The sequence below is a fragment of the Nicotiana sylvestris genome, chromosome 12 (assembly GCF_000393655.2).
Source record: "Nicotiana sylvestris chromosome 12, ASM39365v2, whole genome shotgun sequence".
NCBI classification, from domain to species: Eukaryota; Viridiplantae; Streptophyta; class Magnoliopsida; order Solanales; family Solanaceae; genus Nicotiana; species Nicotiana sylvestris.
In genome coordinates, this window is record NC_091068.1 from 105,641,591 (window position 1) to 105,653,480 (window position 11,890).

At 38.2% G+C, this 11,890-nt stretch overlaps 1 protein-coding gene across 6 annotated transcripts; it reads right to left on the reverse strand.

Moving 5' to 3' along the window:
- Window positions 1-1,451: 1,451 nt before the first annotated feature.
- On the reverse strand, window positions 1,452-11,629 carry LOC104211903 (E3 ubiquitin ligase PQT3-like). Of its 6 annotated transcripts, none has more exons than XM_009761044.2 (17): window positions 10,771-11,629; window positions 9,727-9,838; window positions 9,126-9,207; window positions 8,859-9,025; window positions 8,565-8,653; window positions 8,007-8,072; window positions 7,736-7,892; window positions 7,512-7,660; window positions 7,160-7,324; window positions 6,755-7,057; window positions 6,580-6,621; window positions 6,181-6,451; window positions 5,841-5,963; window positions 5,340-5,415; window positions 3,393-4,189; window positions 2,069-2,134; window positions 1,452-1,830 (listed from the first exon to the last, which is right to left on the reverse strand). In XM_009761044.2, the coding sequence occupies exons 1-16, from the start codon at window positions 10,934-10,936 to the stop codon at window positions 2,125-2,127; spliced, it is 2,775 nt and encodes a 924-aa protein (XP_009759346.1). In that variant the 5' UTR covers window positions 10,937-11,629; the 3' UTR covers window positions 1,452-1,830; window positions 2,069-2,124. The 6 variants fall into 6 exon arrangements, with proteins under 6 accessions (XP_009759346.1, XP_009759347.1, XP_070021716.1 ...); XM_009761045.2 differs by having other exon boundaries at window positions 3,486-4,189; window positions 5,340-5,418; XM_070165615.1 differs by having other exon boundaries at window positions 2,017-2,134; window positions 3,486-4,189; window positions 5,340-5,418.
- Window positions 11,630-11,890: the final 261 nt, after the last annotated feature.

Consider the following 11,890-nt stretch of genomic DNA (forward strand, 5'->3'; position numbering starts at 1 on the left):
TAAATGAATCTAATTACAATGTTCGAATTTAGAATTATTCTAGCAGACAAAAAAGTAAAATCAGCTAATAATCGTAAGTGCTAGTTGTTGCTTGATCAAGGTCTCTTCAATGTTAGAAAAAAATATATGAAAAAACCCAAAGGATATTTAGATGACAGAATAAATACTTAATTATTGAAGAAAATCTCACAACTACTGCTCAAAAAATTAGGTAAATCATCTAAAATTACTAAAACTTTCTATGCAATATAATATTAGGTAAAGGTCACTGTGGAAAGAAATGCATGGATTTGAGCGAGCTAGTTTGGTATTAATCAATTATATGTAACATAATGAGTAATTCAATGTTAACCTAATAGTTGTTCGATTAACTTCGTTTAGTCATTAGCACCTAAATTTAATTCAGCACCAATATATGAGTGTGATACATTGAATTGTCAAAACATTTCGAGCAATTCTCCATCAGGATGCTGTTTAATTTCCCTTATTCTGGATCATTAGAGCAAAGTACTAATGTTTTAGTGTTGTATTTCACTTTTTGAATGTACAATTTGTTGAAGTTTGATGAATAATATACATCTCATACAGCTCAAAATAAATTAATATTTAGATACAATTAGAATTCTGAATTTCTTTAGAAAAAAATAAATAAAAGGTTTTAATGTTAGAAATTTAAGCAGGAGACAGTGCCATGAATGAGTTATCTGACACTAGAAAGTATTTTAAACTCTGAATCTGGGAGTGACTTGTTTTCATAGTTTCAGATACCACTGATTAACCATTAATTTCACCTACGTATTTTAATTTTTTTATATAAATATAATTTCCTATAAGAAACTATAACGCAATTATGTCTCTGCCTCTATGATTTATTATTTTCTTGATTTGGCTTCTGCACCCACTTTTAATTACAAAGTTAATGTTCTGCGATTAGAAATTAAATGTTGAGGTGTCAATGTACAACAACAGGTCTTTAATTACCAATAAATAAATATCGGTCACTGGACCTCCCCCTTCCTTTTAATAGCGAACAGATATGTCTTGTAGTTTTATAAGTTGCGTACTTTCATGAATAAACTTTTGAGTTTTATTTACAATAAATGAAATATGATGGTTTCTCCTAAAGATACACGAAAGGTTTACGCGTACTCTTTGATCAAGACCAGATAACCAGTTGTTTACGTTCATATTGATTTCAAAATGGATAATTAATTTATACATAATGCCTCCTTTCAGTTTTTTTTTTTTTTAATTTTTCATTTAAAATTGACACATTCATTAAGATGATAATTTAATAGCACTGTGAAAGGGGTTTGACCAAAATTACTCTCCATCTTTTCCTAAAAGAGCACTAGTAAACCTATAGGAAATAAAAATGCATTTTATCCATCCAACAAACTTTGAAATAGTGAGGAAACATAAGATTGTAATGCGAATATTGTCCAAACAAATAAAAGAAGCCATAACCACCAATATTAAAATATATCAAAATTGCAATGCCACATAATTCTCAAACAATCTATAAAAATTGCAAAATAAGGGAGAGCCCACGATCTTATTTTGAAATATTTGCGTTCGCAGTTCACAACTATATGGATCATTAGATAATATAAATTTTGGATAAGAATCTAAATTTTCAGTAATCTTGCACTGTGCCGTTTCCCATTTCTTGAGCATCGAACCCATTTCTTGAGCATCGAACCCATTTCTTGAGCATCGAACAAAAAGTCAGTATCAGTTTTGCACTGAGAAGTTTGCGAAGCAGATGGGATCACCCAGAAGAGGAGATCCAGATTTAGATGTTCTCAAAAGAGCCTGCACCTTCTGAATCTGCACCAATTAAATAAAATGCAACTCAGACAAAAGATTGTGAATACAAACATTCTGATGACCAGATACAATGAGCTTCACAAATTCTCTTCAAACACAAGAAAATGATTATGTTTTCATTGCACTGTTGAGAATTTATGATGAGAAACAGACACACATAAGACGATGCGTGTGAAGTGAAATTACTTGCATTTCCTAACAGAACAACCGAGCTGCAAACATATAAATAATTCTCCACCTGTATTTGTATTCCATGCAAGAGTCATTCCAATTCAAACTCTTCGTTGTCATATATTATCTCAATCTGCATCAAGAACCAACGAGTTAAGACATTTGTCGAGAAAGGATCCATGAGATCATTGTGATGGTAACACAGGAATGGCAAAAAGATATATATACTCAATGACGAGGCTACATTGAAGCACCAAAAAGGAAGTCCATAGGCAGTTCAAATGAAAAAGCCATAGGAAGATTTGAAAAAAACAGAACAAAAGAATAAAAGCCGAGCATCAACATTGATTTCTAAATGCAGGATACAATATGAGAAAGTTTGCATCAATTTTCTAAGTGGCATTCTCAGGACACTTTTGTAAGAATGTTGGGACTGGCCGACAGCTGAAACTAGAAAGGATGCAAGTGAATTCTTTTGAAGGTCACCATTGCTGCCAGCTAAAACAACCAATTTTCTATTAACATCATAAGAAAGGGGGAGGGTGTGGTGCCAACGAAAGAGGTGAGGTTTCCAGTGCTCACAACTAACAAAATTCTTTTTGTATCCATATGACAAACAAGATTCTCAGTAACTATCCATAAAACATCACCAACACACCCACCAGAAGAAGCTAAAAGAAGGGCACATATTCTGCTTCACTCATGCCCCACCTGTCAGACAAGTGATTTGCATCGCTGCTCACAAATACACCATGAAAGAGAGATCTATCTTGTGTACATGAACATTGAAAAATCAATTTGTCTTTCCTGATAGTGCCATAATGTCTCACTAAGTGACAATATCTAATCATGAGCTAGCGAGCAAACACTGATATGGAATTATCTGTTTTATAGTGCCACACCAAGTAAAAGAAAAGGAGGATTCTCTACATGTGTGTGTGATATATAGCATCATGTGAATTCCAAATGAAATTAGTAAGGAAAAACATGTCATCATCATGTACACTATTTATCTCCACATTTTGCACAACTAAATGATTTTGCTTTTATTCTCTTTGAGTTTATCTAAATAGTTAAACCATCTGTTCTAGATAAACGAACCGTGAAAAGTAAAGCCGCAGACAGTAAATAACACATCTTTGAGTCAAGTAAGACAGTAACACATAATGCACAAATGAACAATCAACTCCATTACAGGCCATGGCAAAAGAATGAGAAACAAAAAAAGCAAGCAATGTAATGTTGCCACCTATATTAGATTCTAAATATTGCATATCAGATACTGGAAAGAACTCAAGAAACTGGCTAATTGACATATAAGATATGTGAAAAATGCAAAGAATTGACATATCAGAGAAGTGCAAAATGCAATAAACTACTATCCAGTTTACCCTCTTTCCCTTGACCCCTTGCTATGCCTAGGAAGAGGTCCCTCCTGCTTCTCTTCCTCCCACTCAGAAGCCGGTGGTGGAGATGGCTCGTACCTTGAAGGCCTTCTTTTGAAGTGCCGATCATCATCGCTGCTCTCATAATCCACACTTGCAGCAGCACTCTTCCTTGATCCAGTAGCTGCTTTGTACTCTTCGTGATACCCATTTGATGTAGTACCCCGGTGGCTCGCCGAGGAACTCACTGGCACTTCACTGGAGGATGGCACCTTTCGCTTCTTTGAAGCTGCTGGTGCATCTTCAGCTGGGAAACTGATGCGAGAAAAAACACTGACCTTCTTCTTATCCATGGATTTGAGTGGCGCTACCACTGGTGGCTCGGATGGGCCAGTGGAGGATGGTTTGACACTAGCTGAAGATTTTGAACGGTGGTGGCTACTGCTACTGCGATGGGCATGCTCACGGTGGTGGCGGTCCTCATGGTGGTCACGGCGATGGCGGTCCTCATGATGGTGATCATCATAATCTTCATACTTTCTCTTGGACGAAGGGCGAGGAAGTTCAGGATCTCGCGATCGACGGTCTGGAGATGGCCTCTCAGGCCGACGGTGATAGTCAAGGTCAGGTGATGGCCTCTCAGGTCGGCGGCGGTGGTCAAGCTCCGGCGAATGCCTCTCAGGTCGGCGGTGGTGGTCAAGGTCCGGTGATGGCCTCTCAAGTTGGCGGTGGTGATCAAGGTCCGGTGATGGCCTCTCTGGTCGGCGGGGACGGCCGGAGCTCAATTGAGGAGGAATAGCTTTCTGTGCAATCATCAATGAATATATTAATATCAAAAAATTGCAAAAAAGAAAAAATGTTCTAAAATATCAAAATGCAGATCTAAAGCCGTAAAAAACATCATGCACTACAAAAGAAGAGGATTTTACACCTCTTTATAATACTCTTTTTCCCCTACTGGCATAGCAAATACTCAAAATTAATACACCTTAGTACAACAACAACAACGACCTAGTAAAGTCCCACTAAGTGGGGTCTGGGGAGGGTAGTGTGTACGCAAACCTTACCCCTACCCCGATAGGGCAGAGAGGCTGTTTCCGATAGACTAATACACCTTAGTACATTCCGGGGAAAATGATTTAGCTCATCCCATCCCCCACTACACTTCAATGATTCTACAACAGAATAGTCTAGAACACTTTTGGAGTCCTATCCACTTCATCATTTTTCCATGTTCTTAATAGCTTACTCACTTTAAAGTTTTTGGCCAAATTAGGCAAACAGTTTCGCCACAAAAAGAGTAGAACTCCAGGCCTAGTGCCATTGGGAAAAGGTTTGAAATTTTAGAAAAAACAGAAAAGAAAATGAGGGAACAAAATCACTTAATGGCCATTGTCCACCACATCCAACATACAGGAACCGGAACAGACTAATAACTAGCAAAAGAAATGTAAATCAACATGTTAATGTGCACCATCCTGATTGAGCTCCAGTCAACTGCCCATTTTACTGAGGGCAACCAGAAACTGTGACGATATTTTTCGCCATCAGGCATCATCATCATTCAAAAGGAGCACCAACTAGGGTTAGGAAATCGTATATTCCCTTCCAGCACAATGGGCAAACTATAATCTTAATTCTCCAGAACCCCATATTAAGGTAGTCCAGAGTGTGTGTCCTGTACTTAATACTATTAGAAAAGAGATGCTAGAAATTCAATCTCTGAGACTGCTGCTTTTTTTTTTTTGGGTGGGTGGGGTTTTTTTTTTGGGGGGGGGGGGGAGATTGCTTCTTTTTTGACTGTCCCTGGTAATTGAAAGATGAAACTGGAAATAAACTCTTAGCTGCTTCTTGGATAAACAGGTTGTTAGCCAAATTTTCTCTTAACGCAAACCCATCTACTAAAATATAGGGATAAAATAGACTGGAATATTTGGCAAGCAAGATACATACAGATTTGGATTTCACGGAAGGACCATCAGCACCGCTGCCAACTTCCCTTGCATGTTCCCTGTCTTTAGAGAACTCCCTGCTGGATATAACACAAGATATTGCTAAATTCATTGAAAGTGCGTCAAAAAGTAGAAGCATAATAGATAATGACTCTTGACAATAAAAACAAACCAAAGAGGACAAAATATGAGGATATAATTAGATTGTGCCTGATTTCAGCATGCCTTCAAGTAGAGAAAATTAAGTTGGACAGAGATACTTAAAGCGCACACATACTGCAAAAACCTCAATATTCAAAACTCAGCATTTAAGAAAATTTTGATATCACACACCAAAATAGCTCCATAATGGGATGCCATGAAATTAAGGCATGAACATTCTTTGGAAAACCTCAATACGCAGTGCTCAGATCATTTGATGTGATTTTAACATCACCAACGGAAATAGCACCATATTGTGCTGTGAATTAACAGGAACAGAAAACCAGGTAGGTTAAATTACCTCTCTCCCCGTCTCTCGATCTCACGCTTCCTTTTCAGATCAGCCTTTCTAGCCTCGAACTCTTCTCTGCTCATGATTGGTGGGCCAGCATTAAATCCCATCCCAAACTCTGCTGCAAGATCCCTAAAATTTGGTGGTCATTTTTAAACCAGTCAGGTAATCCAAATCTCATAGGAGCCGACACATATAGATACATGAACATGAAAGTAATTAAACTACAACATCAGAACCAGACTGAATATCCATTACCAAAAACTGTGAGAAGGGGTTAGGAACATGTGTAAACACTTGATCAGAGATTAGGATAGAAATTCAGGATAAAAGGCAACACAAGTTGTACCTCTGCATTGGAGGACCGAAAGGCAACATAAAACCTTGTCCACCAAATGGATCTTGTGGTAAGACAGGAGGGACAAATGGAACATCTAGAGGGCCAAACCCATAAGGATTGTACGGCATGGCACCATGATAAGGGGCTGCAAACCCATCTAGTCCAGGTTGCATGCCTGTCCAATAAGGATTATTATACGCAGAAGGACCCATGGACATCATGTAATTCTCAGCAGCGAGATGATCTTGAGCAGCTCTCCACTGCATCTCCGCAACAGCAGCTGCAAGGGCATCAAGTAAATCAGGGAACAGATCCATCAAGATTGCAGACATAATAATCGAAGCTCTATTCCAAAAAGAACTAACAGATATATCGATCCGTGCACAACAGGAAGGGAAATGTGCATACGGTTCAATGGCAGGCGTGCTTTCTTCTTCTTCTTTTTCTTTGCTGAAAAAAAAAATAGAAATTGATGAGAACTCATCCAAGGAATATATGAAACCAAGAATCTCCTCTAGGCTGCTCGGTAAGATACAACCAATGACTTACGAGGCCAAAAAAGTGAACAAAAGAGCATCATTACCTGCCTCCGCAGCTACATGCTTTTGTTGAACTTCTTCATCAGCCAATGGAGCACTTCCCTGGGATGCAGGTTCTTTAACACTAACTGACTCATGTGTGGCTTCAGAAATATCTGCAACCTTCGAAGTCCTGCCTCTCTCCACCATTTGCTGTGGTGCACTGCCATTCTTACCCTCCTCAGCAGTCTCCTGGACTTTAGAAGTTTCCTCCTTATGAGAAGGTGGTGGCAACAGCTCTCCCCTTGAAGCTGCAGATTGTGAAGGAGATGGAATCTTAGGTGGGAGATTGCGTGCTGACTCCATATCTGGAACATGTGATAACAAAGACAAGATGTAAGCCATTGAAAATCAAAATGATAATGGACTTGAGCAAGAGAACGGTTCAGAGAGTTAAAACCAGTACCAACCTTGAACTTGAAGAGCACTACCCCCATGCTCTGCACTGCTATTATTTGATTCCAGTATTCTATTTATTGTATCCCTCAAAGTCTTGTTAGGCAACAGGTCATCAGCAAGTATACTTGTGGCCCCACAGATGCACATCAACTTTGAGATGATATAATCCCTTATGCCTGCGGATAACCCTTGAGATCAATTCAAAATTCAAGAATATAGGACACATTAAAATTGAACAAACAACTCCTTAAATTCATCGTAGCAGCAACAAAACTAGCTTCATATTACACACCAAGCTACTGACATTTTTAGCAAAAACTCTTTAAACAACACTATGATCCAATTAAACAGCAAGCTCCTTACATTTATCGCAGAAACTCGTAAAACAACACTTGCTTGTTAGCACCGCATCTTTCATTACTTCTTTACACAAGGGACAATGAAGTTCTGGTGGAAGATCACCAACGGAGCGTATAGAAGGCATCCCTTCAACTTCTCTATCAAAAGCAGCCCTACAACAAGTGGCTAGTCATACACATTCTTGTTACAAGCAAGCATTCAACAATACCTATGACAGGAAATCTTACTCATTGGGCTTTAAAACTGCAACAGCACCACTTGGTAAAGCATATGAACCATCTGGGGTTGCCATCAACATGGACTTTGGAATGCCAGTTGGAGGTTTCACTTTCTTAATGTCATAATTTGGGTCACCATTTGTTGGGCAGTGCTGGATGAAATGCCCTGAAACAATTTATGTCATAATTGGTTCACAGCGACTCACTTAACACATTGACTATGCTAATCACAAACTTCTAAGACAATGACCAGAAGATGGATGAAACATAAGAAACATACCAGGCACCTTACAACGATGGCATACATAGCCCGGTGGTGGTGTTTTCCGTTCCAATCCACCCCAACCTGAAAAATTGGAAGAGTAGCATCCAGTTTGAGAGCTCAAGCATGAAAATATGACAGCCAACGAATTCAATCACAGTCAGCAATTCATCTTAGCAGTAGCAACATGAAAATTTAATACTCCTACATACTTATGACAATTATTCAACCAGGATGGCAAGTCATAAGAACTTAACCACAAGGTTCTTAAATTTTTTCAACCTACAATTCCACAATTAACTTTATGAGTTTTTTTGTCATTAAATTTCAGAAAAGAATGAAATGAAGGCAGGTGGACTGACTGAGATGGACTTAAATGGACCAACTTGGATGGTGAGCATTCATATAGCCGCCCTCAATTAGCTTGAGATTGAGATCGTAGTAGTTCTTATCAAATAACGGCATGAAAAGACTGATATTTCAAGTTAGCAAACGGAAAATAGACAAAGCCCTTCAACCCGGTAAAGATGGGAAGATTCATAGTAGATCAACAGGACAAGAAAAAAAGCGTATTACCAAAGCCTCGTCCACCACGTCCACCCATCATTCTTCCACCTGGACCTCGTCCATAACCTCTACCAGCACCAAAGCCATCAGAGGGTTGACTGCATCAACTTAAAGATCATCAGAACCTTTTTTTTTGGGATAACGGTAAAAAAATTTATATATAAGGGGAGAACTACACAAGTTGTGAAGTCTCCATTTCAAACCAGTGTCATTCCAAATTAGAGAAAAAGGAACAGCTAATGCAATAAGCACTCTCCAGACTGCATTTACATTTACAAAAGAAGAAATAGGAGGCTTTCTCACCTCTGCCAATCCAACGCTGGAGTGTCAATTAAAGCTTTGATCTTACTCTCCTCGTCAGCTTTGCTTGGAGGAGGAGCATCCTGCACTTGGTTGCTTGACTGAACTGGCGTTGCTTCAGGAATAGCGTACAAATCATTCCCAAATTCATCCCAATCTAGATCTTCAGGCTACACAATGAACATGAATATATCAACATGGTTAAGACCACATGTTGTCATTACTAAAAACACCAAGACTCTCCTACAGCATAGTGCTATGGATGCTTACATATTTGGTGGCAGATGACTCCCCTCCCAGATAACTACTTTTTACTGTTTGAGCCTCCTCAGATTGGTATTCTACTTTGGGCCTGCAGAAAGGACATTTCGGTCATATAAATATCGCTATTATGGCAATGCCCAAAAGACTGAAAGCAGTATAAGGACCTATGATTAACAACACTTCCACCTTGTGCGGAAGAGGGGAGGGACAAACTATGAACACCATATTCAACACAATGCAAATGACAGCATCAGCCTTCTCATCGATTCTCCCCTATACCCCATCCCCTTTCAACCACCTTCCACACATTGCAAAGGTCTATACCCACCACCTTTCAACAACCTTCCAAGGGAAGGAAAACAACAACTATGCCTCAGTCCCAAAGAAGTTGGGGTCGGTGTTCCCAGGGAAAGGAAAAAACCATGAAAAAGGATCTTGAGATTTAGTAAACAACCCATAACACCCCACCACCAGCTCCTATAAAAGAGATACCTGCGCATTTCTTAGGTACCAACCCAGGTCAACTCTCTTTCTTCCACAGATTTTGAAGTTTTAAAGATAAAGCAATCTAAATAACAGATGAGAATCAAAAGGATCAAGACAATACTCGTCTGGTTCTGCTACAGGTGCAGTTACTATGGGCATGCGAGGTCGTCCAGGAACACGACGAATCAAAACACTAGTATTTTTGGGGATCAAGGTGTCCTCATCAAGATATTCTGAAATTGCAAAAAGAAAAACACAAGCACATAAAGCCCTGTAGAGTTCACAATACATATGAATGGAAATACAAGTTATGCATTCAATTCCAAATGGCATGATCCACCATTAAAGCCCCTTAGTCTAAACAAACTATTTGTCAAGCACTGCAGTTCCTCATGGAGGATCAACTTGACCCTGAGTGTTGCAATGTGACATAAACCTTGAGTGAAATAGGCTCCTTACATAATTTCTTTTGTCTCGGGTAGCACAATACATAGTTGTATCGTTTAAAGCTCCTCAAAGACTATTATGGAAAAACCAAGTCTCAAGGTAAATGCTATACTGGACGGTATGCTACCAGCTTATTGTTATGAGCCCTAACGTTAGAACAATTTTTTTAAATACGAAATTAATTTTATTGACAAATAGCAATACAAAGGGAGTACTGAAGAAGTACAAAAAGAAGCTGGACTTGTACAAAAATTATACAAAAGAAAACTCAAACAAGTCCAGAAACTCAGGAGTGCTGAATACAGGATTTCCTCTATGAAAACACTAAAAAGACCACTCTCCCTTTAATTCAAAATAGAGCTTGCCCTATAATTATGTAAAAGAAATCCATTAAGATAAGATAACAGAAATTGTATACCCCCCTAGAGAATGAAAATTGCAATCAGTCATTTTCACAGTGTATATGTTCTTGAAAGAGTTTATGCATCATCATCCTTCCAAAAATAAAATTAAAATCACTGTAATCTTTTTTTACTTAATAAAAGCCACTTTTTTCTTTTGAAAAATGCTTTGAATATAAGCAGCACATTCCAAATTCTAGAGAAACTAAATATATTGATAGACCCCAAATCAATGTCACACAATAGCTTGGGCAATACGATTGGGAATGCAACTAGGGAATGCACGAAAATGACGACTCAATTGGAAGGTAACGAACCTTCGTTAGACTGGGCGTTGGTGACAACGAGGTCAAAATCTGTACCCCTGCCTAGATGCTTGGATTCAAATATTTTTTCTTTCAAATTCCCAACAGTAATAAAGTGACCGTCAATTGCTATTGAATCATAATCTTTTGCACTTTTAAACTTAAAATAAACTGCCATAACTCTTTTTTTTCCTTAAAATTCCTTTTTTTCCTCAAACAAATCAATAACAACAACAACAAAAAGGCCAAAATCAAAAAAATTATAATAGGCCTGATATTGAACTAAAATAAAACTGATATATAAAGTACAAAAAAACTAAAAACAGCTCTCTTTTTTTCTATCTCACAACTTCTCTTCAATAACTCAAGATAAAATCAGTCAAACCAAATTCCTTCAACAGATCAGTTGAACATCCTTCCGTGACGAAATTAATCCTCAAAGCTTCACTCAGAAGCAGTAGTTTAGGGCTTATTAACAAAAATTTAATAAATCGCTGCTATGCTACTCCTTCGACTGCGACGATCTCGATCGGATCTATCAAATAGCACAAAAATCGGCTTCTTTTGCACTCTGGACGTCTCTCTTAGCTGATGCTGAGCTGTAAACCGTCAGCTTATTTCGGATCGACTGAATTTTATCCAATCGGCGAAAAGCGACCGCAAATTCTTCGACGGAAGAAAGCCGTGGAGAGAGATTTTCTCTATTTCTCTACCGGAAAACGCCAATTCATCTTCGCTCACGATGAACTCATCGGATAATCTGTTGAATCTCGAAGAAAATCGAACGGAAAACTGAAGAGAATAGCCAAAGGAATAAGCTATATGGCGTCGGAACTAGGGTTTCCAAGGATGAGAAATTGGTCGATTGATTTGCGAAGGTGAATTGGGGAAGAATTCTGGACTTTATACAATTTCGTAAAGACCTATCTACAGATTAGTCCTTTTAGTTTTAGTATTTTAAATGTAGCCCCCTATCTTTGTTTCGAATGTTTGGAAAGCCACCTAAGAATTATAAGTGTGTGTAATTGCGAAATTGAAAGTAATCGAGGGGAATTATTTTTATTACAAACTAGTCTAACTTTTCTAATTCTCCTTTATTTTTATTTTTTCAAATATATTAAGTACTATTTTT

Coding starts and splice junctions, on each gene's coding strand:
- LOC104211903 (XM_009761041.2), bottom strand. CDS start 10,936: ATGGCAGTTTATTTTAAGTTTAAAAGTGCAAAAGATTATGATTCAATA. Junction 9,208..9,726: donor CCTGTAGCAGAACCAGACGA/GTATTGTCTTGA, acceptor TCCTTTCTGCAG/GCCCAAAGTAGAATACCAAT. Junction 6,622..6,754: donor GCATGTAGCTGCGGAGGCAG/GTAATGATGCTC, acceptor TTTTTTTTTCAG/CAAAGAAAAAGAAGAAGAAG.